The sequence below is a fragment of the Heteronotia binoei genome, chromosome 1, assembly GCF_032191835.1.
Source record: "Heteronotia binoei isolate CCM8104 ecotype False Entrance Well chromosome 1, APGP_CSIRO_Hbin_v1, whole genome shotgun sequence".
Classification (NCBI taxonomy): domain Eukaryota; kingdom Metazoa; phylum Chordata; class Lepidosauria; order Squamata; family Gekkonidae; genus Heteronotia; species Heteronotia binoei.
Window position 1 is genome coordinate 181,387,938 of NC_083223.1, and position 27,756 is coordinate 181,415,693.

At 44.1% G+C, this 27,756-nt stretch overlaps 2 protein-coding genes across 3 annotated transcripts in view; one reads left to right on the top strand and one right to left on the bottom strand.

Moving 5' to 3' along the window:
* The window catches only part of GLO1 (glyoxalase I), a 295,016-nt gene that overhangs the window by 198,498 nt on the left and 68,762 nt on the right, over positions 1-27,756 (bottom strand). The window lies entirely within an intron of this gene.
* The window catches only part of DNAH8 (dynein axonemal heavy chain 8), a 329,757-nt gene that overhangs the window by 167,775 nt on the left and 134,226 nt on the right, over positions 1-27,756 (top strand). The window contains exons 47-53 of the mRNA XM_060243601.1: positions 423-584; positions 1,287-1,533; positions 19,098-19,339; positions 19,427-19,567; positions 19,781-20,018; positions 21,808-21,950; positions 22,482-22,616. Coding sequence (XP_060099584.1) covers positions 423-584; positions 1,287-1,533; positions 19,098-19,339; positions 19,427-19,567; positions 19,781-20,018; positions 21,808-21,950; positions 22,482-22,616 — 1,308 coding nt within the window. The remainder of the gene's footprint in view (positions 1-422; positions 585-1,286; positions 1,534-19,097; positions 19,340-19,426; positions 19,568-19,780; positions 20,019-21,807; positions 21,951-22,481; positions 22,617-27,756) is intronic.

A 27,756-nucleotide genomic window follows, 5' to 3' on the forward strand; every position in this document is an offset into this window, starting at 1 on the left:
GTTATAAGCCTCTGGTTCTAGATAGAGGCTATGTTGTGCAGGCTGCTAAGCATCCAGAATGAGGCTCACAATATGCACTTCTATATCTAGCTTTGGCTACTGGAACAAAAAATTGATGAGCTATAGCCTTCCACAGGGCAAAATCCCTTTTTGTAATGCTTTTGTCAATGTGATGACTTGATAGAAAGGCAAGGATATTATCAAATCCAGTAAAAAGTTAGATTCTTCCTTTGGACAAGTGCATACAAAGAAAGCTACATTCTGAAATCAATTATACTATCCTGAGTGCACTCTGCCTTGCGTGGAAGCATTGATCTACATAAATCAACATGCAGGCAGTTGTTTTATCTGCAAATGCAACTATATTAGTAGTTACACATTTCACATGTCAACATATTATAAAGCATATTTTTATTTTTTAGGTGGATGAAGATGAACCCCTATTTCTTAGTCTTATCAATGACCTCTTTCCTGGGTTAGTGCTGGACAGTAATACATACGTTGAACTTCAAGCAGCTGTTGCAAGTCAGGTTGAAGAGGCAGGACTGATTAACCATCCACCATGGAATCTTAAGCTTGTACAGGTACAGCATCATGCATTTTACAGTTAGAAGAAGGAAACAGAACAGAAAATAAGTCAGCTGGTAAACTTTTTATATGTTTTAGTTAAGTTTAACCCTAAACTTTTTCAATACTGTCTAGGCATTAGAATCCTGAGATATAACTGTTGCTAGAGGAAATGTAGTCCAGGTGTAATGTTCTGTACTTTGTAGTGTGCAAATAACTATGAATACATTAACTTCTGCTTAAGGTGGTAGCTAGATAGACAGACTATGAAGACACAATCACAGTGTAATACCTAGTATAAGAAGGCCAGAGCCAGATTAACAATTAGGCCAAGTAGGCACTGGCCTATGGGTCCCCATGTCTTTAGGGGCCCCGGGCCAGCTTCCCTCCACAGTTTCTCCCCTACTTGCAGCCCTCCCAGCCTGTACACAAAGCCAGCAACTGAGCCATTCTTTGCCCAACTTGCCTGGTGTGGCTACTGCTGGCATCACTGCCAAGTTTGCCTCTCTCTGCCTCTCCCCCACAGCTTAGAAAAAGGGGCTTTTAAGAAGGTGCCTGCAGGCTGTAGCAGGGGCCATGGGCAGTGGGGCAGGGGTAATTTGTGAGGGGGCCCCTGAGATTCTGACTGCCTAGGTGCCTCCACAGGGTTTAATCTGGCACTGAAGAAGGCTAATAAACTTAATGGTTATTGAACTGTTCAAATCCCTTCTTCCCTTTAGTTGTATGAAACTTCCAAAGTGCGCCATGGATTGATGACCCTTGGACCCAGTGGATCTGGGAAAACAGCTGTGATAACCATGCTGATGAGGGCAATGACAGAATGCGGATTTCCTCATAGAGAAATGCGAATGAACCCCAAAGCTATTACTGCCCCTCAGATGTTTGGCAAACTGGATACAGCAACTAACGATTGGACAGATGGAATCTTTTCTACACTGTGGAGAAAAACCCTAAAAGTTAAAAAAGGTATGCCATATAGAGTTTATTATAGACCGTATAAATACACAATATTGGTAGTCCACTGAAATAGATTTACTATTTGCACATTATTAACTTCTCTCTCTTGTAAAGGAGACATAACCTGAATATAGAATATTTGTAACTTTAGTTCTAAAAAAATTGTAAAGTGCTGTTGGAAAATAAGTTTTACTAGCTAGACTATAGCATACAGTTATACAGATTTGAAATTTGAGACTTGTTGATTCTAATAAAGCGATGTGTCCCATGTGTACAATCCAGAGCAATTAAATCTTAAATACACAGTGAGAATACTTCTATGATGTTGCTTTAGCTGACCTATGTTGTATAGGACAATAGATTAGTGAAGAATTTGTATTTAAAAGCTGCACTAAATAAAAATGCTCTTAGGTACAAAATGAATATGTCAGGGAGAAGGAAAGGTTAGAACCTTGTACCATATGACTCTTCTGATTGTATATTTGAAATGCTGAATTAATTGAATTCCACTGAAATAAAGCCTCGTGTCCACAAACAGAACTGTCTTCTGTTTGGAGACATTTTGTAAAAACTTCCTTCCTTCCTTTCAAAAAACCTAAGGTGAGTAACAAACAATTATTACTTACAAATTAGTGAAAGTAGGCCAATGGAAAGGGCCTTGCAGTTTCTTCCTCCCTCTTTTGTAGAATGGCCAGTTGTTGATAGTGTAGCAGATAGTCACTACACTGGGCAGACATGATTAATTGCTTTGAAATTAGCTTGTAAGTTGGCGTACATGTATCTTTTATTTGTTTAGTCGTTTCATTTACTTATTATCTTAATTGCATCTTAATATATTAAAAGTGAAGGGCTGTACTATGTTCCTTTATACAGAGTTCACCACAGCTTTAGAGGGGGGCAGTAGGGGTAGCAACACTAGATAGATCAGTTCCTGTATCCTTCCCTTTGTCTATTTCTCTGCTTTCCCTTTGTTTACCCAGAATGCTAGTCTGAGGGGTTCCTTCCTCGTGACCAGCGGTCATTTAGTAGAAAAAGAGGTTCTGAAGCTCAGCTTATTAGTACAACTCATTTGCATATGCCACATACCCCTGACATCACTGGAAGGTGTACTAAATTGTATCAGCTCAGCATCCACCTTAAAATGCTTTTTGAATTATAATGGTCATAATAAAACCTTACTCCTGTCATAATTTTAGATTTTAAAAGTGTTATTAGTTTTCTACAAATTAAGGGTAAGGGATAAGGGAGTAAGAAATTATAGTTACAAATCTGTCAATCTGCATGTAGCATACTTTCATAGAATACAAGTCTGCATCTAATATACTTTCTTAGACTACATAAGTTATCACATATTATTATCTCTTAGCTTTAGATCATCAGCATTTTGATGCATTTATATTGTAAGTCTTCTTGTTAAAGAACCTATTCAGGTTGCCATTTCCAACAAAGGCAGTCTTATAATGAAAAATACCGGAGAAAGGAGATATAAGCTCACACCAAAGAATCATAAGAGTCTTGAGTATCTAGCCAAGTATAGAATTTCAACCAGTATTTTCTTGCTTCTTCCTTAGATTTCCCACCCAGCAACTGGGATAAGTAGTCCAACTCAGCTATTTCCAAAATTTTCCCCACCAAGTCCATTCTCGTGGAAGTTTCTTTAAGCTTCCATCTATGTGCCAGAAGAATCCTGGCTGCTGTGTTAACATGCGCCAACAAATGTCTCGTCTCTTTGGAGTAGTCCTCAGGAAATATATTCAATAAAAATAGTTCTGGTTTGAATTGAATCTGTATCTTCATAATTTTCTGTGATAGTTCAGGAACCATTTTCCAATAGTCTTTCACCATCTCACATGTCCACCACATATGATAAAAAGAACCCACATGTTTAGTACATTTCCAACATTTGTTAGGCATATTAGTATATATCTTACACAATTTCTGTGGAGTTATGTACCATCTATAAAACATCTTATACAGATTTTCTTTAAAGGTTACTGACTTAATTAGTTTAATGTTGAATTTCTACAGCCTTTCCCATTCTTTTAACGTAATATTATGTCCCAAGTTTTTTGCCCATTGGACCATACAATTGTTTACTACCTCATCTTGCATCTTCATCTGTAATAAGTATGCATATAGTGTAGAGATTAGCTTTTCTTGAGGACCTAGAAGGATTTTATCAAATGGATATTGCTCTGTGTTAAAGCCTGTTATCTTGTCTTTGGCATACCTGGATTCAAATTGCATTCTCAACCACCAGCTCATTTTAATATCCATGTTTTCTAGCTCGTCTCTGGTTTTCAGTTGATTATCTTTTTCCAGCAGATCATCATATCTGTAACTCTGATTAGGTTTTAAAAGATCTGGAGGAGTGAATGCTTCCACTGGGGATACCCATCTTGGAATTTTCTGGTAAATTCTCGTTTTTAACCATGACCATGTTTGGTACAAAGATTTCCGAAGCCAATGATTCTTAAAATAAGAATGTCCTTCAGGTCTTTGATACCATAAATATGCATGCCAACCCAAATTAAGATTGTGTCCCTCTAGCAGCAATTGTCTCTTATCATTCAATAGTATCCAGTCTCTTACCCACAGGAGCACAGAAGCTTTATAATACAATTGCCAAATTTGGAAGGCCCATACCTGCTCTCAATTTAGAGCCTTGTAGTATTTTTAATTTGATACTTGGTTTTTTTGCCTTGCCAAATATATTTAGAAACCATTTTGTTCAATTCTTGAAAGAACCCACCATTTAAGAGTACTGGAATAGTTTGGAATAGAAATAACAGTCATCTTCTTGAGGCTATTCTACCCATTAAGGATAATTCAAGTCATGCCATTTTTCCAAATCTTTTTTAAATTTCTTTGAGTAGTTTATCATAATTGTCCATTTTTAAACTACTGCATTTTTTTGAGATGAGTACACCTAAATATTTGATTCTTTTCTCATACAGAAACCCTGATTTTTGTTGGAGAAGTTGGATTTGTTCTATCGTCATATTCTTCATCAGGAATTTTGTTTTATGATAGTTGATCTTCAGTCCTGCCCAGTAACCAAATTGATTGATCTTGTTTATAAGACAGTCAATTGAATCTATTGGCTGCTCTAGTATAAAGACCAGGTCATGCACAAAGGCTCTTAATTTGTATTGCTCACCTTTTTCCACCGCTCCCTTAATACTTGTATCTTCTCTTATTTGGTAATTCAATATCTCTAAGCACAAGATAAAAAGGAGTGGTGACAGTGGGCAACCTTGTCTTGTACCCTTTTGAATATCAATTGCTTCTGTTAATTCACCATTCATCATAACCCTTGCCCTTTGGGAGGAATATATTGATTCTATTGCTTTCAAGAAATTTTCACCACATTCCATTCCCTTCAGTTGTTGCAGCATAAATTGCCAACGAATATTATCAAAGGTCTTCTCCGCATCCAGACAGATTAATGCCAATTGTTTCTCTGGGTGATTCTCATAGTATTCCATTATATTACAAAGTGTTCTAACATTGTCTTTCAGTTATCTTCTAGGAAGAAATCCAGCCTGGTCTTGATGTATTGTGGACTGTAGAACTTTCTTCAAACGTTGTGCCAGTATTGTTGCAAAAATTTTATAGTCTACATTTAAAAGAGAGACAGTTTTTTATATCTTTCAAATCTGCACCTTCTTTTGGAATTAAAGATATTGTAGCTTCTTGCCATGAATCTGGTATTTGGGCTTCCTCTTGAATCCTTTCAAGGAGACATTTGAATGGTAACAGTAAGAACTCCTCACAAGCTTTATAGAACTCCGCAGGTAATCCATCTGGACCCAGGGCTTTACCATTTTTTTAGATGCCATTGCGTCTCCCACTTCCCTTATTGTTATTGGTTCATTTAAGATTTTTTGTTGTTGTTTATTAAGATTATTTTGGCTAATGTAGTCTTCTAAATCTGCCTTTTGAACTTGTTTGTCTTCATATAATTTTTTATAAAATTGTTTCATGATTTGGCGTATCTCCTGTCTTTGAACTTTCTCTTTGTTATTCTCTTCTTTCAAAACTGGTATTATTCTTTTGGCATTCTCTTTTCTCATTCTGTAGGCCAGCCACCTTCCAGGTTTATTAGCATGTTCAAGAAAGTTTTGTCTAGCAAATCTCAATTTTATCTCCATCTCCTCTATAAGTAGTAAATTAAGTTGATGCTGTGTTTCTTTAACCTTATTTTGGAACTCCTGTCTTGTTGTCGGTTGTACTTTTAAATTCTTTTCAGCTTTTCTTGCTTGCAACATTAATTTTTGAAAATTTTCAGTTTTTTCTTTTGTCTTCCTTGCACTATATCTGATTGTAAGGCCCCTGAAATACGCTTTAGCAGTGTCCCAAACTACTCGCATCTTTACATCTTGAGGTATGTTCTGTTTAAAAAAAGATTCCATTTCAGCCTTGGATTCTTTAAGAAAGTCTTTGTCTTTTAAAATAGAAGTATTTAACCTCCACGATCTTCTCATTCATGCGCCTTTGAGTTTTACCATTACAGGACTATGGTCTAATATGACTCTTGTTTGGATTTCTGTCTCAACTAAATTTTTAACCAAATTTATAGAGAGCCAACAAATATCAATTCTTGACCACTGCCAAGGTTCCACCCCAGCCACCGCCGGTGCCGCCACCAGCGCCACCCCCCGCTGTGCCCGGGGGGGAGACGGCGGGAGGCCACACGAGCTGCAGATCACATTTGATGGCGACGGGGACGAAGTAGAGTACTTCACCATCCAGTGCAACAGTTTCTTAACGCACTGGGGAGCCGGCTACCCAACGGAGGCCAGCCGAGTGGATCACATAGCATCCCGACTGAAAGGGGCCGCCAGAATATGGTACGTGGGGCTGTACACCGGACGGAAGCCCGAGCTGGCCACGGTGGCGGAATTCCTCCAGGCGATGCTACAACAGTACGGGGACCCCCTCCGAGAGGAGAAGGCCACCGAGGCCCTCCAACGGATCGAACAGGGGAACCGCACGACACGCGAGTACGCCACCGAGTTCATGACCCACTGCGCCGCGGTGAGGGGTTGGAGCGAGCTGATGAAGTGCGCGGCATTCAAGAACGGGCTGAACACGAACATACTCGAACGGTGCTACCATCAAGGGAGACTCGATACCCTGGTAGGATGGATCCAACTGGCGGGCGAAGTAGAGACGAACATGCAGCACGTCGGGATGCGCCGGCAACAGCAGCTGGGGAAGAGGGCGGGAAAGGCGACCCCAGCAGCACCCAAAACCGAGGCCAAAAAGCCGCTAGCGACCTCCACACCCACCGGGGGCGGCCGGAGGTGCTTCAGATGCGGGGATCCGGGGCACCTGGCCGCCAACTGCCCAGTGAGAGCGCCCGCAGCCACCCCACCGCCCAAGTCATCCACCGGCACCCCGAAGAAAGGAGGGGGCCACGCCAAGGAGCCCAGTCGGGGCGCCGTCGCCACATCCATGGCAATTGACGAGGAAACTATAACCATCGGCGAATCAAGCGAGGAGTCGTGGGAACCCGAGTCGACGGGAAACGACAGCGACCTGCTTTAATAGGTGCCGCAAAGCAGGTCCACGAAACGCCGGCACCGATGACAGTGAGAATTACTGGGGAACTTTTGTTTATGGCAGTGACCCTACTAAACCTCCACTTGAAACGCTTTATGCACACCCGCGCACTAATTGATTCGGGGTGCACAAGGGACATCATGACCCCGCGCCTAGTAGAGGCCCTGGGGCTAACCAAATCCCCCCTGCCCTGACCCATCCAATTCGAACAGATGGATGGGTCAACGATGAAAGGGGAGTCCTGCACCGAAGAAACGCAAGCGGTGCCAATGGGGACCGAGGACCACTGGGGGATAGAAGTGTTCGTAGTGGCCCCCTCATCCTCGTTCGACCTGGTGGTGGGGGCGGGATGGTTAGCGAGGCACCAACCAGACATACGATGGGAAGCCCAAATAGTACGCTTCCCGGACTGGCGGTGCGAGCACCATCACTGGCGAGCCGAGTGGGGGCCCAAGGCTCCGCCGCAAAACGAGCGGCTCTGCTTGACCATAGAGGAGGTGAGATCGATCCCCAAGGAGTATCGGGACTTGAAAGGGGCTTTTAGTGAACGGGAAGCGGACGAGCTCCCCCCCCCCACCGCCCCACCGATTGTGCTATCGAGCTGATACCGGGGCAGGAGCTGCCAAAAGCGAAACTGTACTCTATGGGCTGGGCGGAGAAGGAAGAACTTAGAAAGTTCATAGACAAAAACTTGAAGCGGGGTTTCATCTGACCCGCCACAGCCCCCCACGCAGCCCCCATGTTGTTTCGTAAGAAAAAGGATGGAAGTTTGAGACTTTGCACAGATTTTCGCGGGATAAACGGGATTTCAATGTCCAATGCCTACCCGATCCCACTGATAAAAGACTTGCTAAGTACGGTGCCCGAGGGCAGGGTATTCACCAAGCTCGACCTGCGCGATGCGTATTTCCGAGTCCGCATAAAGGAGGGGGATGAGTGGAAAACGGCATTTAACACGCCGATGGGACAGTTCAAATATCTGGTGATGCCGTTCGGACTGCAAGGGGCACCCGGGGTGTTTATGAACTTTATCAATGAAGTCCTCTGGGAGTATCTGTACAAGGGGGTGGTGGTGTACCTGGATGACATCATTATTTACTCGAAAGACCTTGAGTCGCATGTGCCCCTGGTGCGAAAAGTGCTGACTACCCTGTATCAAAATAAGTTGTATGCCAAACTGTCCAAATGCGAGTTCCATAAGACGGAACTAGACTACCTGGGATTTAGCGTGTCCGCAGAGGGATTAGCAATGGACCCTGCGAAAATCCAGGCCGTCTTAGACTGGGAGCCCCCCAGAACCCGACGGCAGCTACAATCATTCCTCGGGTTCGCAAATTTCTACCGCGGGTTCATCAAGGGGTTCGCCCAAGTCATGCTGCCCCTCACTGAACTCCTCAAGACAAAAGGGAAGGGGGAGGAGGCGAAAAACCCGGGGCGCGCTTGGCCTGGTCACCTGAATGCCAGCGCGCCTTCGATGAATTGAAGAGGCTGTTCACAAGTGAGCCGGTCCTGGCCCACCCCAACGAGCTAAAACCTTTTGTTGTGCAATGCGACGCCTCCGACGTCGCGGTGGGGGCCATATTAATGCAGAAAGACGACAAGGGGGGGGGGCTCCGGCCATGTGCGTAGATCTCCCACAAATTTTCCCATGAGCAAAGGAACTGGCTAGAGGGAGTGCGAGTCCCATTCGAAATTTGGACAGATCACAAAAACTTGGAAGCCCTAACTGGCCGGCGAAAAATGACCACGAAGCAGATCCGGTGGGCGGGGTTCTTCGCCAAATTTGACTTTGTGTTAAAGCACATCCCCGGTACCAAGAATTTCTTGGCTGACGCGCTCTCGCGCATGCCCCAACACGACAGCCAGAGGGAGGAAGTGATAGACTCACTCGTTCCCCCCTCGGCGGTGGCAGGGGGGGTCACCACCCGATCCGGGAAACAAACCGGGGTCCCAGAGCCCAAGGAAAGGGAACGATTCGTGGCCGAGACGGAAGCGGAGGGGGGGGATCGGCCCGAAGGTGTGGAGAAAGGGGAAGGGGGACTCTGGTACTATAAGAGAAAGATCTACGTGCTGAAAAGCCTCCGAAGGGACGTACTGTCGCAGTGCCACACAAGCCGCCTGGCGGGGCATTTCGGCTATGTAAAAACACTGAATTTACTGTGCAGACAATTCTGGTGGCCTCAATTAAAAAGGGACGTGTCGGAGTTCGTCGGCTTCTGCCCCACATGCATCATGGCCAAACGGAGGGGGGGGGGAAACCGCCAGGTCACCTGGTCCCCCTCCCCACAGCAAGCCGACCCTGGGCGGTAGTCTCCATGGACTTTATAGTCGAACTACCCCCCTCTCAAGGGAAAACGGTAATTCTGGTGGTCGTAGACACGTTCTCCAAACAGGCTCACTTCATCCCCTGCAAGAAATTGCCCACCGCCAAAAAGTTGGCACAGCTTTTCTTCAATCTCGTGGTCCGCCTCCACTCGTTCCCAGACAAGGTCATTAGCGACCGCGGGCCACAGTTCGTTGCCAACTTCTGGCGGGAGTTTTGCAAAATCGCTGGCATAGAGCAGGGGCTTAGCTCCACCTACCACCCCCAGACGGACGGACAGACGGAGAGGGTGAACGGTCTTTTAGAACAATACCTCCGCTGTTACATTAATTACCAACAGTCCAACTGGGTGGAGCTCCTAGCCTTTGCTGAATATGGGTACAACAACAGCTTGCACAGCTCCACCAAAACATCCCCGTTCCAGATTGTGAATGGTTATGAGGGGAGGCCCTTCCCGCACCTCCCCCTCCCAGCAGGTTCCCCAGAGCCAACTTCCTGTCAGCAGTGGTGGGAGGGGGTGCGAAAGGGCTGGAAAGTGATTCAAGACAACTTGGAGGAGGCCAAAGCAGAGTACAAGCGACAGTTTGACAGAAACACTCCCCCCAGTGGGAACTCAAGGAAGGGGAGAAAGTATTTTTGTCCACCAAGAACCTCCCTCTTCCCCAGGCCTGTCGCAAGCTCGCTTACAAGTATCTAGGGCCATTCAAAATAAAAAGAGTGATAAATAAAGTGACCGTGGAGCTGGAATTGCCCAAGCTGCTTAGTAAGATTCACCCTGTTTTTCATTGCAGCCTTCTTCGCAAAGATCCTGGAGCTACATCCTGGCACCCTCGCCCTCCAGAGCCACCTCCTACTCGAGTGAAGGGCCAGAGCCACCATGAGGTGCAGGAGATTCTAGACTCCATGGTCAGGCGAGGGGTACTGTACTACCTAATCCGATGGAAGTATTTTCCCCTGAGTTGTGACGAGTGGGTCAGAGCTAGCGATGTCTCAGCTCCACAACTGCTAAAGAAATTCCACCTACTGCACCCACACAAGCCCGGGGCGAAGCCTTAGGGGGGGGGGCAGTATGTCAGAACTTGTAACTTCACTAAGCACTGTTAGCATAACTGACTCCATGCTGTAACCAGAGACTAACCCAATGTGCTTTGCGTTAGGCCACTAACATAGATTCATGTGCATTTCAAACAAACTGTGATCACTGAAGGATGGCAGATAACCCCTGGTCAACATCTGCAGGTGGCCTTTGAAGCCAAGCCGAACAGGCCTTCACAGCGGGACGCTATCCTCCCTCCTGATAACAATCCCTGGGAAGGAGACAGTCATTTCCAAACCGTGTGAAAGATGGTTTTATTATTGCTTCTAGTATTGCTACAACAACCGCATAAAACTGTAACAAATGCCTGGCTTGGCATCAGTGTTATCTCGTACCTCTACCTCTGTAGTTCTCAATAAAGCCTATCCTTTTGTAACGTGTTTGGGCCTTGATTGAAGTTTCTCCAGTTCTGACAACCACATTTGATGACTGGCAGAATAGTATGTAAAATCTTTCGAATTTGGATATCTTGTTCTCCATACATCAACCAAGTCCAATTCTTCTACTAGCTTCCAAAAACGTGTTGGTAATTGAAGACTTTTGATTTTAGTATGTTATTTTTTTATCCAGTTGTCTGTCAGAAACTGCATTAAAATCTCCTACTATGCAGTATTCTGCATATTCCAGGTTTGACAACTTGAGATGTAAGTCTTGGAAAAATTTCTCTTGGTGATCATTCGGGGCATAAATATTTGCCAGTAGGATTTTTTTATTGTCCACCATGACTTCCACTAGAAGAATTCTTCCATTTTCAGAAGCATACTGTAATTGTGGGTTAAATTTGTCCTTAACATAAATTGCCACTCCCCTTTTCTTTTTGTTCATGTCTGTTGCTGTAAACAAACTGCCAAGTTTCTTATTTTTCAAAAGGTGTTGATCTTTAGCTAAAATATAGGTTTCTTGTAAACAAATTATATCCATTTCCAATCACTATCTTTTTTATCTTTTTAGTCTGTAATCTTGTCGGATATTTCTGTGGTTCATTTGGATCCTCTTCATCAGAGCTTTCTTCTTCCTTTTCATCTTCCTTCTTTTCCTTCCCCTCTTTTCCCTTTGCTCTATCTAGAAAATTCTGAGCTTTAAAGATAGAATTTATCCTTTATCTGTTCTCCTCATAAGTAAAAAGCAAACCTTCCAGCATTAGCAATGTGTAGAGTATTTCTCTTTCTCTCAGAAAACTTGTCAAGGTTTGATATTCTCTCCTCTTTTGTCTCACTGGCCATGGTACCTCTCAAGATTTTCACCATATTTCCTTCTATCATCACTGATTTGTCTCTTGCTTGTTCAAGATATCATCTCTGGTCTTCTTTCTTGTAAGCTTCATTTCGCTGGGCAATTTATTCTGTCTTGTAAAGCTTGATGGTACTCGCTTAACTTGATCAAACTCTTCCACCATCCTTTCAGGAGTCACCTGTAAAATTTCTGCCAAGGTCTCACTTAATATTTTCTGTAAATCTTCAGTTTTTTCTTCTGGTACATCTTGAAACTTAAGCATGTAGGCTCCTCTATCTATTTCCAGCTGTAGAAGTTTGGTATCATGTATATTCTGTAACGCCCTCTACATGGGGCTGCCTCTGTGCCGGACCCGGAAGTTACAGCTAGTGCAGAACGCGGCGGCCAGGCTGTTACTTGGTCTCCCAAGATGGGAACATGTACGGCCGGGGCTACGCGAACTGCACTGGTTACCGATTGTATACCGGGTCCAGTACAAAGTGCTGGTTATCACCTTTAAAGCCCTATATGGCCGAGGACCAGCCTACCTGAGGGACCGTCTCTCCCCGTATGAACCCCAGAGAGCACTGAGGTCAGTAGGAAAGAACAGACTGACTACCCCTGGGCCAAGACAAATTAAACTACAGAATACTCGCTCTCGGGCCTTTTCGGCCGCAGCCCCACATCTCTGGAACCAACTCCCAGAGGAGGTGCGGGCCCTGCGGAACCTTGATCAGTTCCGCAGGGCCTGCAAGACCACCCTTTTTAAATTAGCTTATGAATAACTGAAAATCCGCCATCAGCATCAACTAGAAGAGTGTCAAGGATAGCGTCATAAAATGTTTTAGTTAATTGTTTTAATTCAGGCTTTTAAGGTTAGTTTAATGTTAATTTAATGTTTCTAGTGTAACTGTTTTATTGTTGGTGCACCATTGGTCACCGTATTGTTAGCCGCCCTGAGCCTGCTTCGGCGGGGGAGGGCGGGGTACAAATAAAATTTATTATTATTATTATTATTATTCTTTTCCCAATTGTTCCATCTTTTGTGTATTGTCCGTCACCTGTGCATCCAGTGCCTTTAAAGCTTTGTTGGTCTCCGCTGTCTGTTTTCTGTTCTCTAGGAGCTCTTGTTTGATCTCTGCCATCTGCTCTCCTATATTATCTACTTTACCAGTCAACTGTGCTATGGCAGTTAGTAGAGTATTTTGCATTTCTTTCGTATCTCCCTGCATGGTCGTAAATTCCCCTGGGCCAGACGAGGAGCTAGATGAAGGGATTGGTGGTTTACCTTCTCAATTATCTTTTTTAAAAATTGTTTCTTTAAAGCCAGTCGCAGCTTTATTTTCCATCCTTATTAATATATTTGCACTCACAACCGCAAGATCCATACACTGCCTCTTGAAAATTTGTTTTGAAACTCAATGTTCCTGTTTGTATTAGATAAGCTATTATCTGCCATACATTACCAATATTATACAGTGATTTTAGAGAAAGCCTTTTAGCTTCTATCAACAGTTTACCAAACCCAAAACAATGATAAAACTTACACTAAACAAAAGCTTTTTAGAACAACATCTTTAGTGCCACCTAGCCAAAACAGTTCGACTCACTGAAACAGAAACAGTTCACTGTGACGTTTTTTCTAACGGAAATAGCTCAATAAAATCCAAGTCTTAACAAACTCATCCAACTGCTCCAGGTTATGAATTGTAATCCAGGGCTGGATGCCCCATTTGTAATTCACAGGTGAAATGAGAAGTTAAAAATTAAACACATAGCCGAAAAGAAGAAAAAGAATAAACCAGAACAAATTAATCCAGATATCCCCCCCCAAAAAATGAAAAACTCCAAATATGATATTGGAAAAAGAAAAAAATGGGGAAAATTAACATATAAAAATAAAAAGCCAAAAAATATTCAAACTATATGTAAAATAAGACCAAAATTAAAAGGTTATATCCATAATATCCACCATCAGGCCTCTCCTGCATTACTGCATCCATGGCAACACCTTCCCGCTGGTTCCCCCCATTTCTCACAGAGTTTGCCACGTCATGGTGCGACCGAATGTCCGGCGGTATAACCGGATGGGCAGGCTGGGCTCACCAACCTCGCCAACCAAGAGAAGGAAAACTCTAACATCAAACCTGGGCAGATAGAGCTCGTTAATGTAACACCTACCACCTGGAGGACTCGCTGCCGGCGTCCTGGCTTACTGGGCCATGGCAGATGACCCCAAGGTGAAAGGGTGGAGCCAGTACCGCGCACACTGTGCTTCACCTAAAAATTCCTCTGCGCAGGCCTGAAGGGCATATCCACATCCATAGAAAAACTTATCCGAGAGCTACTGTTTGCTGATGATGCTGCACTTGTCTCCCACTCAGTATCAGCTCTGCAGCATATGACGTCCTGCTTTGCAGAGGCTGCCAAGCTATTCAGCCTAGAAGTTAGTCTGAAGAAGATAGAAGTTCTCCACCAGCCTGCACCCCAGGAAGATTATCACCCTCCCTGCATCAATGTGGGTGAATCAGTTCTGAAGACAGTCCAGCAGTTCAGCTACCTGGGGTGCATCATCTCCTCAGATGCCAAGATCGACAAGGAGATTGACAACAGGCTGGCAAAGGCAAACCGTGCATTTGGCCGACTGCACAAAAGAGTGTGGAGCAACAAGCATCTGAAAAAAGGCACAAAGATCAATGTTTACAAAGCGGTTGTGATGACAACCCTCATCTACGGCTCCAAATCGTGGGTTTTATACCGTCATCACCTGCGACTCCTTAAGCGCTTTCATCAGCGCTGCCTTCGCACCATCCTTAACATCCACTGGAGTGACTTTGTGACCAACACTGAAGTCCTCAAGAGGGCGGAGGTTACAAGCATCGAGGCACTGCTGTTGAAGACGCAGCTGCGCTGGGCAGGGCATATTTCTAGGATGGAAAACCACCGCCTTCCCAAGATTGCTCTGTATGGCGAACTCTCCACCGGCCATCAAAATAGAGGGGCACCAAAGAAGAGGTACAAAGACTCCTTGAAGAAATCCCTTGGCACCTGTCGCATCAACCATCACCAGTGTTCTTACCTAGCCTCAGATCGCAAAGCATGGAGGCACACCATCCACCAGGCTGTCTCTTCCTTTGAGAACGCACGCATAGCTGGTCTTGAGGACAAAAGGAGATTGAGGAAGAATCGCACTGCTACAGCACCAACCCCAAATCAGACTTTTCCCTGCAGCCACTGTGGCCGGATCTGCCTGTCCCGCATTGGTCTTGTCAGCCACCAGCGAGCCTGCAGCAGATGTGGACTACTGCACCCTTCTTAAATCTTCGTTTGCGAAGTCAAGCCGAGAGAGAGATACAAAGCCCACAAGAATTTAAATCTCACATAAATTTGTTCAGAGCACTTCATCATAAATTTCAAATTGCTTCTTGTACCAGCTGTCCTTCTCATCCATAGATACTTGCTAACAACTTTCCCAAAGCAAAGTCTTTCTCCAGAAAGAAGTTTCTCCAGAAACAAGTCACTTCAGTTCAGCCATCAAGTCTTTTCTATATTTAGAAACTGGTGTGGTTCATAATTCTCATGCAAGGATTGTAAAAGTCACCAGGTTAGGCAGGAACTGTTGGAAACCTCGGAAGAGAAAGAGAGAGAGTGTTTTCGCACTAGCGTTTACTTCGGCGTAGCACCCCATTTACCTCCGGATCTTTTCCTGGTTTTCCCACCTGTTGCTCCGGCGCTGCGGTTTGCTCCAGCGCTTCAGGGGTTTCACGCCGGAGTATGTTTTTCAACATCCTTCCAGAGTTTTTGAAAACCTCCGGATCCACACCGGATCCACTCCTTGGAGTTTGCTGTGGGAAATCCATCCACGCCGGATCGACTGCTTTGTGGGCGTCACCCTCTCCCTTTCCGTCCTCCCACCCCATCCACCCCCTTGGCCAATCATCAGCCGTTCGCGGCGCTTCCCAAAAGTGCCCGCACGGCCATTTTTTTTTAAACTTCATATTTCTTGCGTAATAGCGATATTTCGAAATTAACAACAAAAAAAACCCCCTCCTGCGTTATTTCGCTGTTGCGTTATCTCGCAACTACATTATACATTGTTGGGGGGGGGGAGAAATCTAGTGCCGGCGTGGGCCAAAGCGTTCATGTGTGTGTGTTTTAAAAAGGCAATGCCTCCCTCAGCTGTGCCACCAGGATTTCTGGACCTGCACAAAATCGCCATGTATAAAATGGGAAGTTGGAGTCCTGAATTCTTCTGGCTACATTCCGCTCGGTTAGAAAATAGACGCGAGCTCGCTCTTCACACGCGCCACAGAAAGGGAAGGAGAGAATGGGGCGGGGGGGGGGAGCTCTGGCGGCAGGAATCAGTCAGGTCCCCGTTGCAAGCGCCAGCCAGGGAGGGGAAAGAGCGCAGAGGAAATCCCAGCTTCGCCACCCGGGAGGGAGCGAGGCTGGGAAAGGAAGAAGCTGCCACACACACACACACCCCTCGATTTCTCTGTCTTCGTTATTGCGATATTTCGCAACTTCAGAATTGGGGGGGAAGGGAATCTAGTGCTAGGATTCTCCACTGTGAATGCTTCTGTTAATACATAAAGGGCTGTGGAGGATCCTACAGCTACAGCCAATCCATGAGCAGAAGCAGCACACGTGATGCGGTTTGTCCACGAAAAGAAGGGGAAGGAACAGCTGTGACTGCTCGATGTTACGTTATTACGTCCTTACGCAACCAGACTTGCGCTTAAAAAAAAAAAATGATTGACAGGGCATCGAACTCAAGTCGATGCCAGTGGGAAAACGATTTGAGCCGGGGCTTCATGGAAAGCGACTCCGCAAATGAGTCCATGTGCGAAAACGAGGAAAATGAGCCGGACATAATTGCGCCGTGGTATAAGGGGAGCAAACGCTAAGTGCGAAAACACCCAGAGAGTCCCCCCCCCTTTCTCAGCCTTTGCCTCTGACTATGTTCCGCTTCAGTCCCAGCTCTCCACTTCCCCTTCTTGAAAGAGCAAGGCCTCAGGACTCGATATTAAGAAGAAAGAGAACTTACAGTCTTCATAACAATGATGCAGCTTGTCCAGTTCATGCAGAATCGCTAAGTGAAAAAAAGAAAAGAAGAAGTCCGGCAGTCAACCCCAATGCCATTTTAAAATGGCGATCGAGGCAGCAAGGATCACAGCGAACTAGGATCGGGGGGCAGCTGTCACCCCCGTTCCGCAGCTCAAGCCGTCTGTCTTCCAGGACCTTTCTTGAGTCCCAGGGTCGAGTCTCCCAACAGGGGAGACCCCTCCACTGCCCGATTAAGGAGCGGCTCTGGATGTGCTGGTATGAGTCGCTCCTAACAACGGGTTGCTGAAACCAGCCTTCTGTCATAATTTTAAAATTACTTTCTCCTATGTGGCCAAACTGGCATGATGAAGATTTCCACCTGTCTGCTTTATATGTTTTGGTTATTTCCCCATTTTTTGTGGGGGAAAATATTAGAACGTTTGTCCAGTCTTAGAGTTCAGCAAAATTCTCACAGGGAGTTTGAACAATGGAGCCCAGAAACAAGTATTGGGGATGTGGGGGGGAGAAAGAAAGAGCACAATGAAATTTTGAGATTCTGGAGCTCTGCTCCTGGGAGCTCCTGCCCAAAATGAGGCCTGCTTGTGACTGATTTCTTGTCTTCTTGTTTCTTTCTCTAGCTACCAGGAAAGTAAAACATGCTTCCTGTAACATAGAGGGCTTTACTCCATACTAACACAGAATACCTGTACTAACACAGATAGAATGTCTGTTTTCCCTTTCCTGTTCATGTATGTAGTTTCTTCACAATAAAGGACTTCTTTTTCTTTTCTAAAGCAACAGCTTTGTATGAACTTTATTCTATAAGTGGCTTTCCCCCTTCCACAGTGTAAACCAAACTAATGAATAGGTTTAATTTGTTTCCAATAAACCAGGGGTCCCCAGCCTTCTGGCACATGAAGGCCACATTAGAGTGCCCAATGCCTAAAGAGGGTCACATCTTAAATCAAAATGTAACAAAATTATTAACCTACCTATTTAGATCAAAACTGAACATTCAGAGGTCATTGAAGTGAAATGCAGTGAAATTGCATGGGAAGCATACAATTTAATTTTGGTATCTCTTCACTGATGCTTGCAATTACACTAGTTTTACTTCCCACCATATTTCTTGCACCATCAGTTGTGACGCTCTTTGACTCCAGTATTGAGAGTCACTAAAATAGCCTTGAAGCCGAAGAGCAAATGCGCTGTGCACTGCCTAATCCTCCTGGGTCTGTGCAGACCCAGGGGCAAAGCAAGGGGCAAGGCACCCCTCGCACCTCACCCACCCAGCCCTCCCGGATCTGTGCAGACCCAGGAGGTCTGGGGAGGGGGGGCGCAGTGTGTTTGCTCATCTCTGAGACATTCCAAATGCCTTGAAGGTGAGCAAATGCATGCCCCCTCCAAGCCCTCCCGGGTGTCTTGCCCCTTGCCTTGGGTGCTGGAAACCCCAGCGCCACCCCTGCCACTAGGAGAGTGGTCCTTCCATCTCTTCCCAAGGGGCCACTCACCAGCTCAGGCATTCACAGATGCATGAGAAGAGTCCTAGCTGGAATGAGTGGGAAAGGAGAGGCAGAAACAAGCAAGACAAGAAATCAGAGCAATCTGCTCTTGTTGAGGAAGGAAGAATGCTTTTGCCTGCAGCAGCAACCTAATCAGTAAATCTGGAGAAGCCTTGATGGATGGAGTCTCTAGAAATATTCAGTTTGCAAAACACATTGTATCCTTTTTTTGGTGAAAAAATAGCAGCCTTTTTACTGTCCTTTTCCTGCCATTTTTTCAAAAGCAAGACAGACATCTCCTTTACCCATTCACACAAATACTTTATTTTCCTTACACACATATATAGCCTTCAATATGCATGGAGAAAGGGAGTGGAAAAGCAGAGTTGTACAGGTATCTGAGCTTTGCCAGCTAACAAAGCACCCAGAATGGCCAAAATGCTAGTATGGAAGATAAGACCAGGAAGACCAGAAGAAACAATGTTGCTATTGTGTTTTTTGCAAGTTAGAAACCACAGGTTGGGAGCCCTGCATTAAACTATTTAGTTGGTCTTCTTACTGGTTAAGCATTACTCACTGGGATGATAAAGAACATAGATTAACAATGAAAAGGGTCACACCCTCCCTTGCAGTTGCTGCAATGGCTGGCTGCTAATGGAATCAAAGTGGGAAGGGGCCATGTGGCAGCTGACTGGATGAGCTTGATGGCAAGGAGTAGTCTTCTGTCTTCCTCACTTGCAGAATCACAGGAAGCCTGATAAAATCTTCTATTTGTTCATTTTGCAATGTTATACTCATTATGTAATCCCTACCTCTTCATTTCCAGGAGAGAACATTTTTCTAGTTCTAGATGGCCCTGTGGATGCCATTTGGATTGAAAATCTGAATTCAGTATTGGATGATAATAAGACTCTCACCTTAGCAAATGGTGATCGGATTCCCATGTCTCCCACTTGCAAACTGCTTTTTGAAGTTCATAACATTGAAAATGCTTCTCCTGCTACAGTTTCTAGGATGGGTATGGTGTATATCAGTTCTTCTGCCTTAAGCTGGAGGCCAATATTGCAGGTACATTTAACAGTTAGGGCTGTTCTTTTAAAATTTAACAAATTTTACCATTATTGGGTTTTTATGCTTATTTCTGCCTTTTTGTAGGGTTGGCTAAAGACACGTACTCCCCAAGAAGCTGATGTGCTGTTAGGCTTATATGATAAAGTGTTTGAAACAGCATATACGTACATGAAACTAAACCTTAACCCCAAAATGGAGCTCCTGGAATGTAATTATATTATGCAGGTATATCAGTTATTGGTGTCTTAGGTGTTAGAAACAAACATAGTAATCTTGCTTTCTTGACAGCATTAGATGCATTTAATCTAAAGCTGACATTATTTTGTAGAGGAACAATACATTATGTTCACCAGCCTTTGATTCACTGAATATCACTGAGATTTTATTAAGCAAAATAAATCTTGTGTAACTTTTTCCCTCCTTCTAAAATCTTTCCAGTCCATTAACCTTCTGGAAGGTTTGATACCTTCAAAGGAAGAAGGAGGTATTTCGTGTTTGGCACATCTTCATAAACTGTTCGTGTTTGGGCTGATGTGGAGTTTAGGCTCCCTTCTAGAACTGGATAGCAGGGATAAGTTGGAGGCCTTTTTAAGAAGTCATGGAAGCAAAATAGATTTGCCAGAAATCCCTAAAGGAACCATACAAACAATGTATGAGTTTTTTGTCAATGACTGTGGTAAGTGAAAAAGCATTGTGATTCTTCTTATTACTTAATATATTCTTAATCACTACTGCCGGGGTCATCTTTTTGTCATGTTCCTAAAGTTATTTATATTGAAATGCCTTTTGTTGATCCTATTGGAACTCCCAAAGAAATGAATTTGAGCTAAGTTTAAGTTTTCAGTATCAGAATAATGATTCATGCTCTGTAACTGTCTCTGGTAATAAGAATCTAGTCATTCAACTCATCTCTAAATAATGCACCAGGGTTTATTTGAAGGGCTTGTATAGTACTTACATTAACTTTTATTACTGGAGGAAATTGTCTTATTAAGTTGCAAACATGTAAAGTTAGCATAAGTTGTACACAGGCCATTCAGATAAACACGGCTTTTTTGCAGAAAAAGCCCAGCAGGAACTCATTTGCATATTAGGACACACTCCCTGACACCAAGCCAGCCAGAACTGCGTTCCTGTGTGTTCCTGCTCAAAAAAAGCCCTGCAGATAAATAATTGTTCATTGTGTCCTATGAATTCACTCATCTTAGTTTACCTTTGTCAGGTCAGTCAATAGGGGTGTGCAATTTTTTTTCTTGATATTTTTCAGCCTGGGTCTATTGGATCTCAGAAATTTCAGGGTTCCTGAAAAATCCTGGAGCCCAATACCAGCAAAGTATTTGGATCTGTGATTTTTTTTTCATAAATCTTGAATTTTGGAGGGTCTAATAGACCTAAGGAGGAAAAAAAAACGAGGGGGGAAAACTCCCAAGAACTGGCAAAGCTACTAAAAACAGCTGATCTGATCCTGCCTCTCAGCTATTCTTCAGACTTTCTTCTGCAATCCCATTTGAAAGGGCTGCACAAGAAAGCCCAAAACAGCTGAGCCTGTAGGGAGCAATCTCCCTATCAGCCCAACTTCAAGTTCTCTTGTGCAGTCCCACTTAAATGGGCTACACATGAGAGCACAAAACAGCTGACGAGTGGGGAGACTTCTCCCTGCCTACTCAGCTGTTTTTCAAGCTTTCTTCTGCAGTCCCTTTAAATAGGGTGGTTTTAAAGGGACTGCATAGCTGAGCCATTGGGGAGCAGTCTTCCCACCAAGTCAGCAGTTTTAGGCTTTCTTATGCAACCCTTTAAACAGGACTGCACAAGAGTCCAGAATAACTGAGCCCATGGGGATCAGTCTCCCTGCTGGCTCAGCTATTTTTTCAAGCTGTCTTCTGCAGTTCCTTAAATGTGCTCTGTTTAAAGGGACTGCAGAAGAAACCCAAAAAACAGCTGAGCGGTGGAAACAATATATCCAGGATTTTTTCCCGAGATTTTTTTCAATTTCCCCAAAAAATCCTGGATACCTTTCAGATGCCAAAATATAAACCAAAAACACCAATAAGGTATTTTCCAGGTATATTTTCAGCTCAGGCAGATCCAAATGCACAGTTAGTAATTAATGTCTGGATTTTGCTCATAAGGGATAGCTTCAACAAAAAGCAAGTCTAGGGAGCACAGTGCCTCATTTCTTCTTTTATCTCTTGCCATTCTCCTTTATAGACACACTCAGTGGAAGTGTGGCAGATAATGCATTACAATGCATTGCTCAGTGACTGCATTCTCAGTGGTTTTTCTTACTATAATTCTGACTCTAGCTAGTCTGTATTTTTGATTCCTTGGTCTGATGTCTGATTTCTTGATTTCATCAAGACCTACAACAACTTTTATGATGCTTCCTAAATACTTAGACTAGTGGACATACTTGTTGGAGAAGGATAATGATTTGGGCTCTCCTGCCATTATTTTGTTCCTTTTAGGAGACTGGGAGCACTGGAATAAAAAAGTTCAGGAATATATTTATCCAACAGACAGTGTTCCTGAGTATGCATCTATTCTGGTTCCAAATGTTGATAATGTTAGGACACAGTTTTTGATAGATACCATAGCAAAACAACACAAAGTAAGTGCATGATTTCTGAGCAAGGGGACATAAGGTGATACACCTGAGTTATCCTAGATTTAAAAAAAAACCTTTTATGTACCTCTTCAACAAACTTGACTACGACTTAGCATAACTTTTAGAAATTTGTTTCTATATTTCTAAGTTAGATAAGAAGTTTTTCTTATGACACCTTGAAAAGTGAACTTGATCAAGCAGAAGGTATACTTAAGCACCCATGATTCTTGACTAAAAAAAATCTTGAATTGAGTCCTGGATGGATAAGGATCTTGTTTGGCAATTGTCATTTAAAAAGATTGCTGCCAATTATATACAAAACTAATAGCAAAAGGGCCAGTACTGTCAGTCCTAGATGTTTTCTTTCTAAGCAGCATGAGTTTATAATTTTCCAGTAAAGACTTTGGCAGGGGCTGAAATTTTAATGCATATTTATCAGAATACACACTAGGGTAGCCACATGTAGACTAGTAAGTAATATAGCTTTGTCATACAATATGACTGCATGATAGTGATGGTCATAAAATATTGCAGGCAGTATTGCTCATTGGTGAACAAGGAACTGCAAAGACTGTAATGATTAAAGGCTATTTAAAAAAATACGATCCTGAGGAACATTTGGCAAAAAGTTTAAATTTTTCTTCAGCAACAGAACCTGGCATGTTTCAGGTAAAGTATAGTTTCCTCCCCATTAATTCTGCATGATGTTGCTTGTACTAATATTTAAAATGTTTGGAAGAATCCAGTATAAACCCTGGTTTTGTCTCAGCATTTTTTAAACATTAAGTTTCAATGATATTCATGCTCTTAAAATTTCAGGTCTATTTCAGATTTATTTTAGCCCTCTTCCACTTAAAAACCTAATTGTACTAAGCCAACTGCAGTAGAAGTATTTTCCCAGCAGTCTTAATGTTCCAGTTTTATTTTCCTTTATTACCATTTCTACCATCTTCATAGCTTCTGTGCAGTCCTGGCTGCAGAAGAGAGCTAGCTAGCTTTATAGAGAAGTTTCTAGAGCCCAAGAAAGCTCTCCCTCTCTTCAGCATAACCTTTCCCACTCAAATGGTCATGCAACGAAGGAGGGACAAGCACTACTCTTTCCTCAGGTCTCTTGCCACTGTAAGAAGAGGATGTTCCTTAGCAAGCTGTTTCAGTTCACAGAGAATTGTCTTCAAATGGAGACGGATGACAGGTAAAATGACGCTTCTCAAAAAATGCTAGGCATGTGGAGCCAAAGTGGCTCAAAATAATACATGCAAAGTGGCTCAAAATAATAAAGTGGCTCAAAGTGGCTCAAAATAATAAATGCAAATTATTATGTGAAGGGCATAATATCGCCTCATGTCCAGCCTGCCATCACCTCACACCAAAGGCTAGAAAAGGTAGAATGGTCAGACTCAAAGCTGCATTGTAGGAAAAGGTTTTGGGAGCCCCAGATCACATATCAGATAAGCAGCCTGCCTTAAAGAAAAGAAGGAGGACCCATCAGTAGGCTCGGTACCATCCCATCTACTCTTCAACAGATAAGTTCAATCAGTGTTAGAGCTGCCATCAAAAAAATACGAGAAAAAGACAAAGCATGCACACTGAGCTTCACCTTGCCATTCCCCCTTGCCTTGCCGTCAATTGCCAACTTGGTGCCAACAATCCCTATTGCTCTGATGTCAAGTGTCTCTTTCATCTCAAGATGGACAAAATTTGCCTGATCAGCATCGATCCTGCACCATCTATTGGAACCGAGCATTTTCTCCAACCCTGCACCATCATCTCAACACTGAGAGTCACCAGTTCCAGTTGAGATCAACTTCTCTCTAAAGACAAGGACACTTTTGCTTTTGAGCAGTGTTTCCACTCTCTGAGATTATCAGATGACAAGGTGTTTGAAATTCCTGACACAACACTCAATACAAGGGAAGCAACATGATGTGGGCTCCAATCAAGAGCAGCCTCAAAATCCATCCTGGTTCCCCTTTCCAATGATGTTCTCAACACAATAGGGCTCATGGTACCAGCAGCAGTTCCCTACTTTCCCATGGCATCCCACTTCACAGTCATCAAAATCTGGCTTTAAGAAACATTTGTTGGGCAAACATTGGTCAACAATAGACACAACTTCACAGTTTTCTCTGATTCCAAAAATGGCATGGATTGCTGCTCAGAACCTGGATCAGAGGACACCTCTGTGCCCTCACCAGATGGCATGGTTGGGGACCCTGCAACATGGTCAATGACAAGATTTAAAAGTGTATGCTGAACGAATTATTCAAATAGCAAAAGCCCTTAACCTGGAATATATTCCATGGAACCACAAATGTCAGACCCAATAATGAAGCTCCTCTACATCCCAGAATCTGGACTAGTGGATTTACCACTCTTTCAAGTTATACAGGATATTGCTATGAATGCTTGGTCCAAGCCAGCTTCCAATGAAACCTCCACATGGAAGCTTGAGAATTTATACAAAGTGAGAGAAGGTTGTGCCTACCTATTTCACCACCCAAAAGCAAATTCCTTAGTTTTGGAAGTCCTTCCAGCAAGACAGCATTTTGGTGCTCATTCTGTGCCAATGGACGAGGGCTATAGACTCAACTACTTAAATCAGGAGGTCTACTTATCAGGGGCAATGGGACTGCAGGTGATGAACTTTACAGCTATAATGGGCTGGCATCAAATGTTCCTATGGGATAGGATGTCACAATTTGTTGAGCTAATCCCAGATAATGAAAAGCCTAGGCTAAAGTGTTGATGTTAGAAGGCCAGAAACTAGGAAAACAGCAATTAAATGCAGCTAGACATGTAGCAGACTGCCATAGCAGGGCAATGGCTTCAGGTGTTCTTGACTGAGGCCCTCAGTCCTCCCACAAGAACTCATTAGCATATTAGGCCACACCCCTGATGTCACTGGAAGTGCAGTCATCCAGCCACACCCACCTTATACAGTTTCTGGTGATTGATTGCAGGATCTGGCTCTGCAAAGCATGGCGAGCACCACGCATTAGAATCCTGTGACTCTTCAGTAAAACAAGGATGCTAATTAGTAGTCTAGCAATTTTGCAGTGCTAACAACTCACAGATTATTTTTATTTTATTTTAGTAAATTTCTATTCTGCCCATTCCCCGTAGGGCTCAGGGCAGAGTACAACATATAATAAAACAATCAAATACAATAAAAACATTTTAAAACTGACAACTCAACAGCACTCAGATTACCATGACATCACATATTGCCCAGCCTAGCCATCTCACATCATGATATCTCATAGAGATGGCAGTTTTTATTCCATTTCCTAGCACAGATGACAGTGCTGGCCGGGGAGGCCAACCAGATCAAGAATAGATGCCCGCAGCCTCAGCTAAAAGCCTGGCGGAACAGCTTCTTTTTACAGGCCCTACGGAAGGCTAATAAGCCAGGTAGGTCCTGGATCTCAATAGGGAGCTGATTCCACCAGGTTGGGGCTAGGACTGAAAAAGCCCTGGCCCTAGTTGAGGCAAGGGGGGCATCTCTTGGGCTGGGGATGGACAACAGATGTTGGGAGGCCGAATGTAACGACCTCCTGGGCATATATGGAAAGAGACAGTCCTGCAGGTATGTTGGTCCCAAGCCATGTAAGGCTTTAAATGTTAGCACTAGAACCTTGAAGCGGATCTGGTACTCAGTGGGCAGCCAGTTCAGACTGCGGAGTGCCAGCCAAATGCCCACCCGTAAAGGTGGTGCAGTCAGCAGGCGAGCCGTCACATTCTGCACCCGCTGCAGTTTCCGGATCAGTCCCAAGGGTAAGCCAGCATAGAGCGAGTTACAGTAGTCTAGTCTGGAAGTGGCCATTGCATGGATCACTGTAGCCAGGTCCTGGGGGGATAGATATGGTGCTAGCTGCCTGATCTTCCGAAGATAACAAAAGGCAGATCTGGCAGCCATCGTGATCTGGGCCTCCATGGAAAGGGAGGCATCCAAGGTCACTCCAAAGCTCCTCACCTTTTGGGCTGACACCAATGTGGCACCGTCCAAAGCTGGGAGCTTGATGCCCATACCTGCCACGCCCTGACTCAGGTACAGGACCTCCATCTTAGCTGGATTAAGCTTCAGCCAACTCTGTTGTAACCACCCAGCCACGACTCTCAATGCCTTAGACAACTGGTCAAGGGCGGTGACTGGCCGGCCACTCATCAACAGATAGAGCTGGGTGTCATCAGCGTACTGGTGGCAACCCAGCCCAAAACCTCGGGCAATCTGGGCAAGGGGGCGCATATAGATGTTAAATAATATTGGCAAGAGAATGGCACCCTGTGACACCCCACATATAAGTGGATGCCGCAAGGAAGTCTGCTCGCCAAGCACCACCCTTTGTCCCCGTCCCTGGAGAAAGGAGGAAAACTATTGTAAGGCCACCCCCCGAACTCCGGTGACAGTGAGGTGATGGGTCATAAGGTCATAATCAACCGTGTCAAATGCTGCTGACAGATCAAGAAGTATCAGCAGCGCTGACCTGCCTTGATCCAGATGCCATCTTAAGTCATCTGTGAGAGCAACTAGGACAGTCTCTGTCCCATGGTCCAGGAGAAAGCCGGACTGGAATGGGTCCAAGGCGGATGTCTCATCCAGGAAAACCTGTAACTGCTCTGCCACCACTTTCTCATCTACCTTACCCAGAAATGGTAAATTTGAAACTGGGTGGTAGTTGCCCAAGACTCCAGGCTCTAATGATGTTTTTTTTCAAAAGCGGACAAACCACTGCCTCCAATTTCTCTGGGAAGGTCCCTGTTGAAAGACACAAGTTGACAATATCACCCAGAGAATCCCTGATACCATCCCGACTGGCTTTCACTAGGCAGGATGGACAAGGATCCAGGGGGCAAGTGGTAGGCTTCACTACAGCCAGGATCCTGTCCACATCCTCCGGTAAGAGCCAGCTGAAGCAGTCCAATATAGGATCAGAAGATGGCCAAGGGGCTTCCAGCTCGCGTACTGTATCAATTGTGGCGGGTAGGTCCTGGTGGAGAGTCAGGATTTTATCTGCAAAAGCCTCAGAGCCAATATTCAGTTCTCTACCATTTTGATTGCCTGATGGCAAGACTGTTAATGACCGAATTACTCTAAAAAGTTGGGTTGGGCGTGACTTCGCAGACTCTATGGAGGCCGCATAGAACTCTTTCTTATAACCCAATTATGAAAGCAAGACATTTTAGAATTATCTTACTCAAAGTTCTGTCCCTTCATTACTGCAATTAGTAATCCCCTCCCCCAATTTCTATTAATACGTTTTAAAATTTATTTTGGCCATCTTCACCAGGGTATCCTCAAGAATACACATTTGTTTCTCCACAATTCCATGCACTTGATGAAGCATATCTTACTTATGCTACAACAGAATATTTACAGAACGAACTTAAACAGAGTTGAATTTAGAAAGGTTTAAGTCTATTTTTTTTAATCAGATAGTTTAAACAATGATTCCCATAAACACAATAGAAGAGATATTCAAAAGGGAATACAGATGGAGCTTATAATTTTTGCAGACAAGTCAACTGCAATTCACTGGAATCTTGCCCCCTAGCCCCCAATTTGTTTTTAAAAAGCCTTTTCTTGTCCAAGAATAAAGAGAAGAGAGCACTTTTAATCTATTTTACATGGTCCTTGAGGGGTTAAGTTGTGTGACAGAAAAAACAGAAGCTCCCTCTTGAGGGTTCATGCCCAGCTCCTTCCAGCTGCTTCTCTCCCCGACCCACACTTCTCCTGTCCTCACCCCACTTGAGGAAGTTGGAGGCTCTTGTTGTAGTGAGGCCTGTCCAGCAGCAGCTGCTCCAGCTTCTT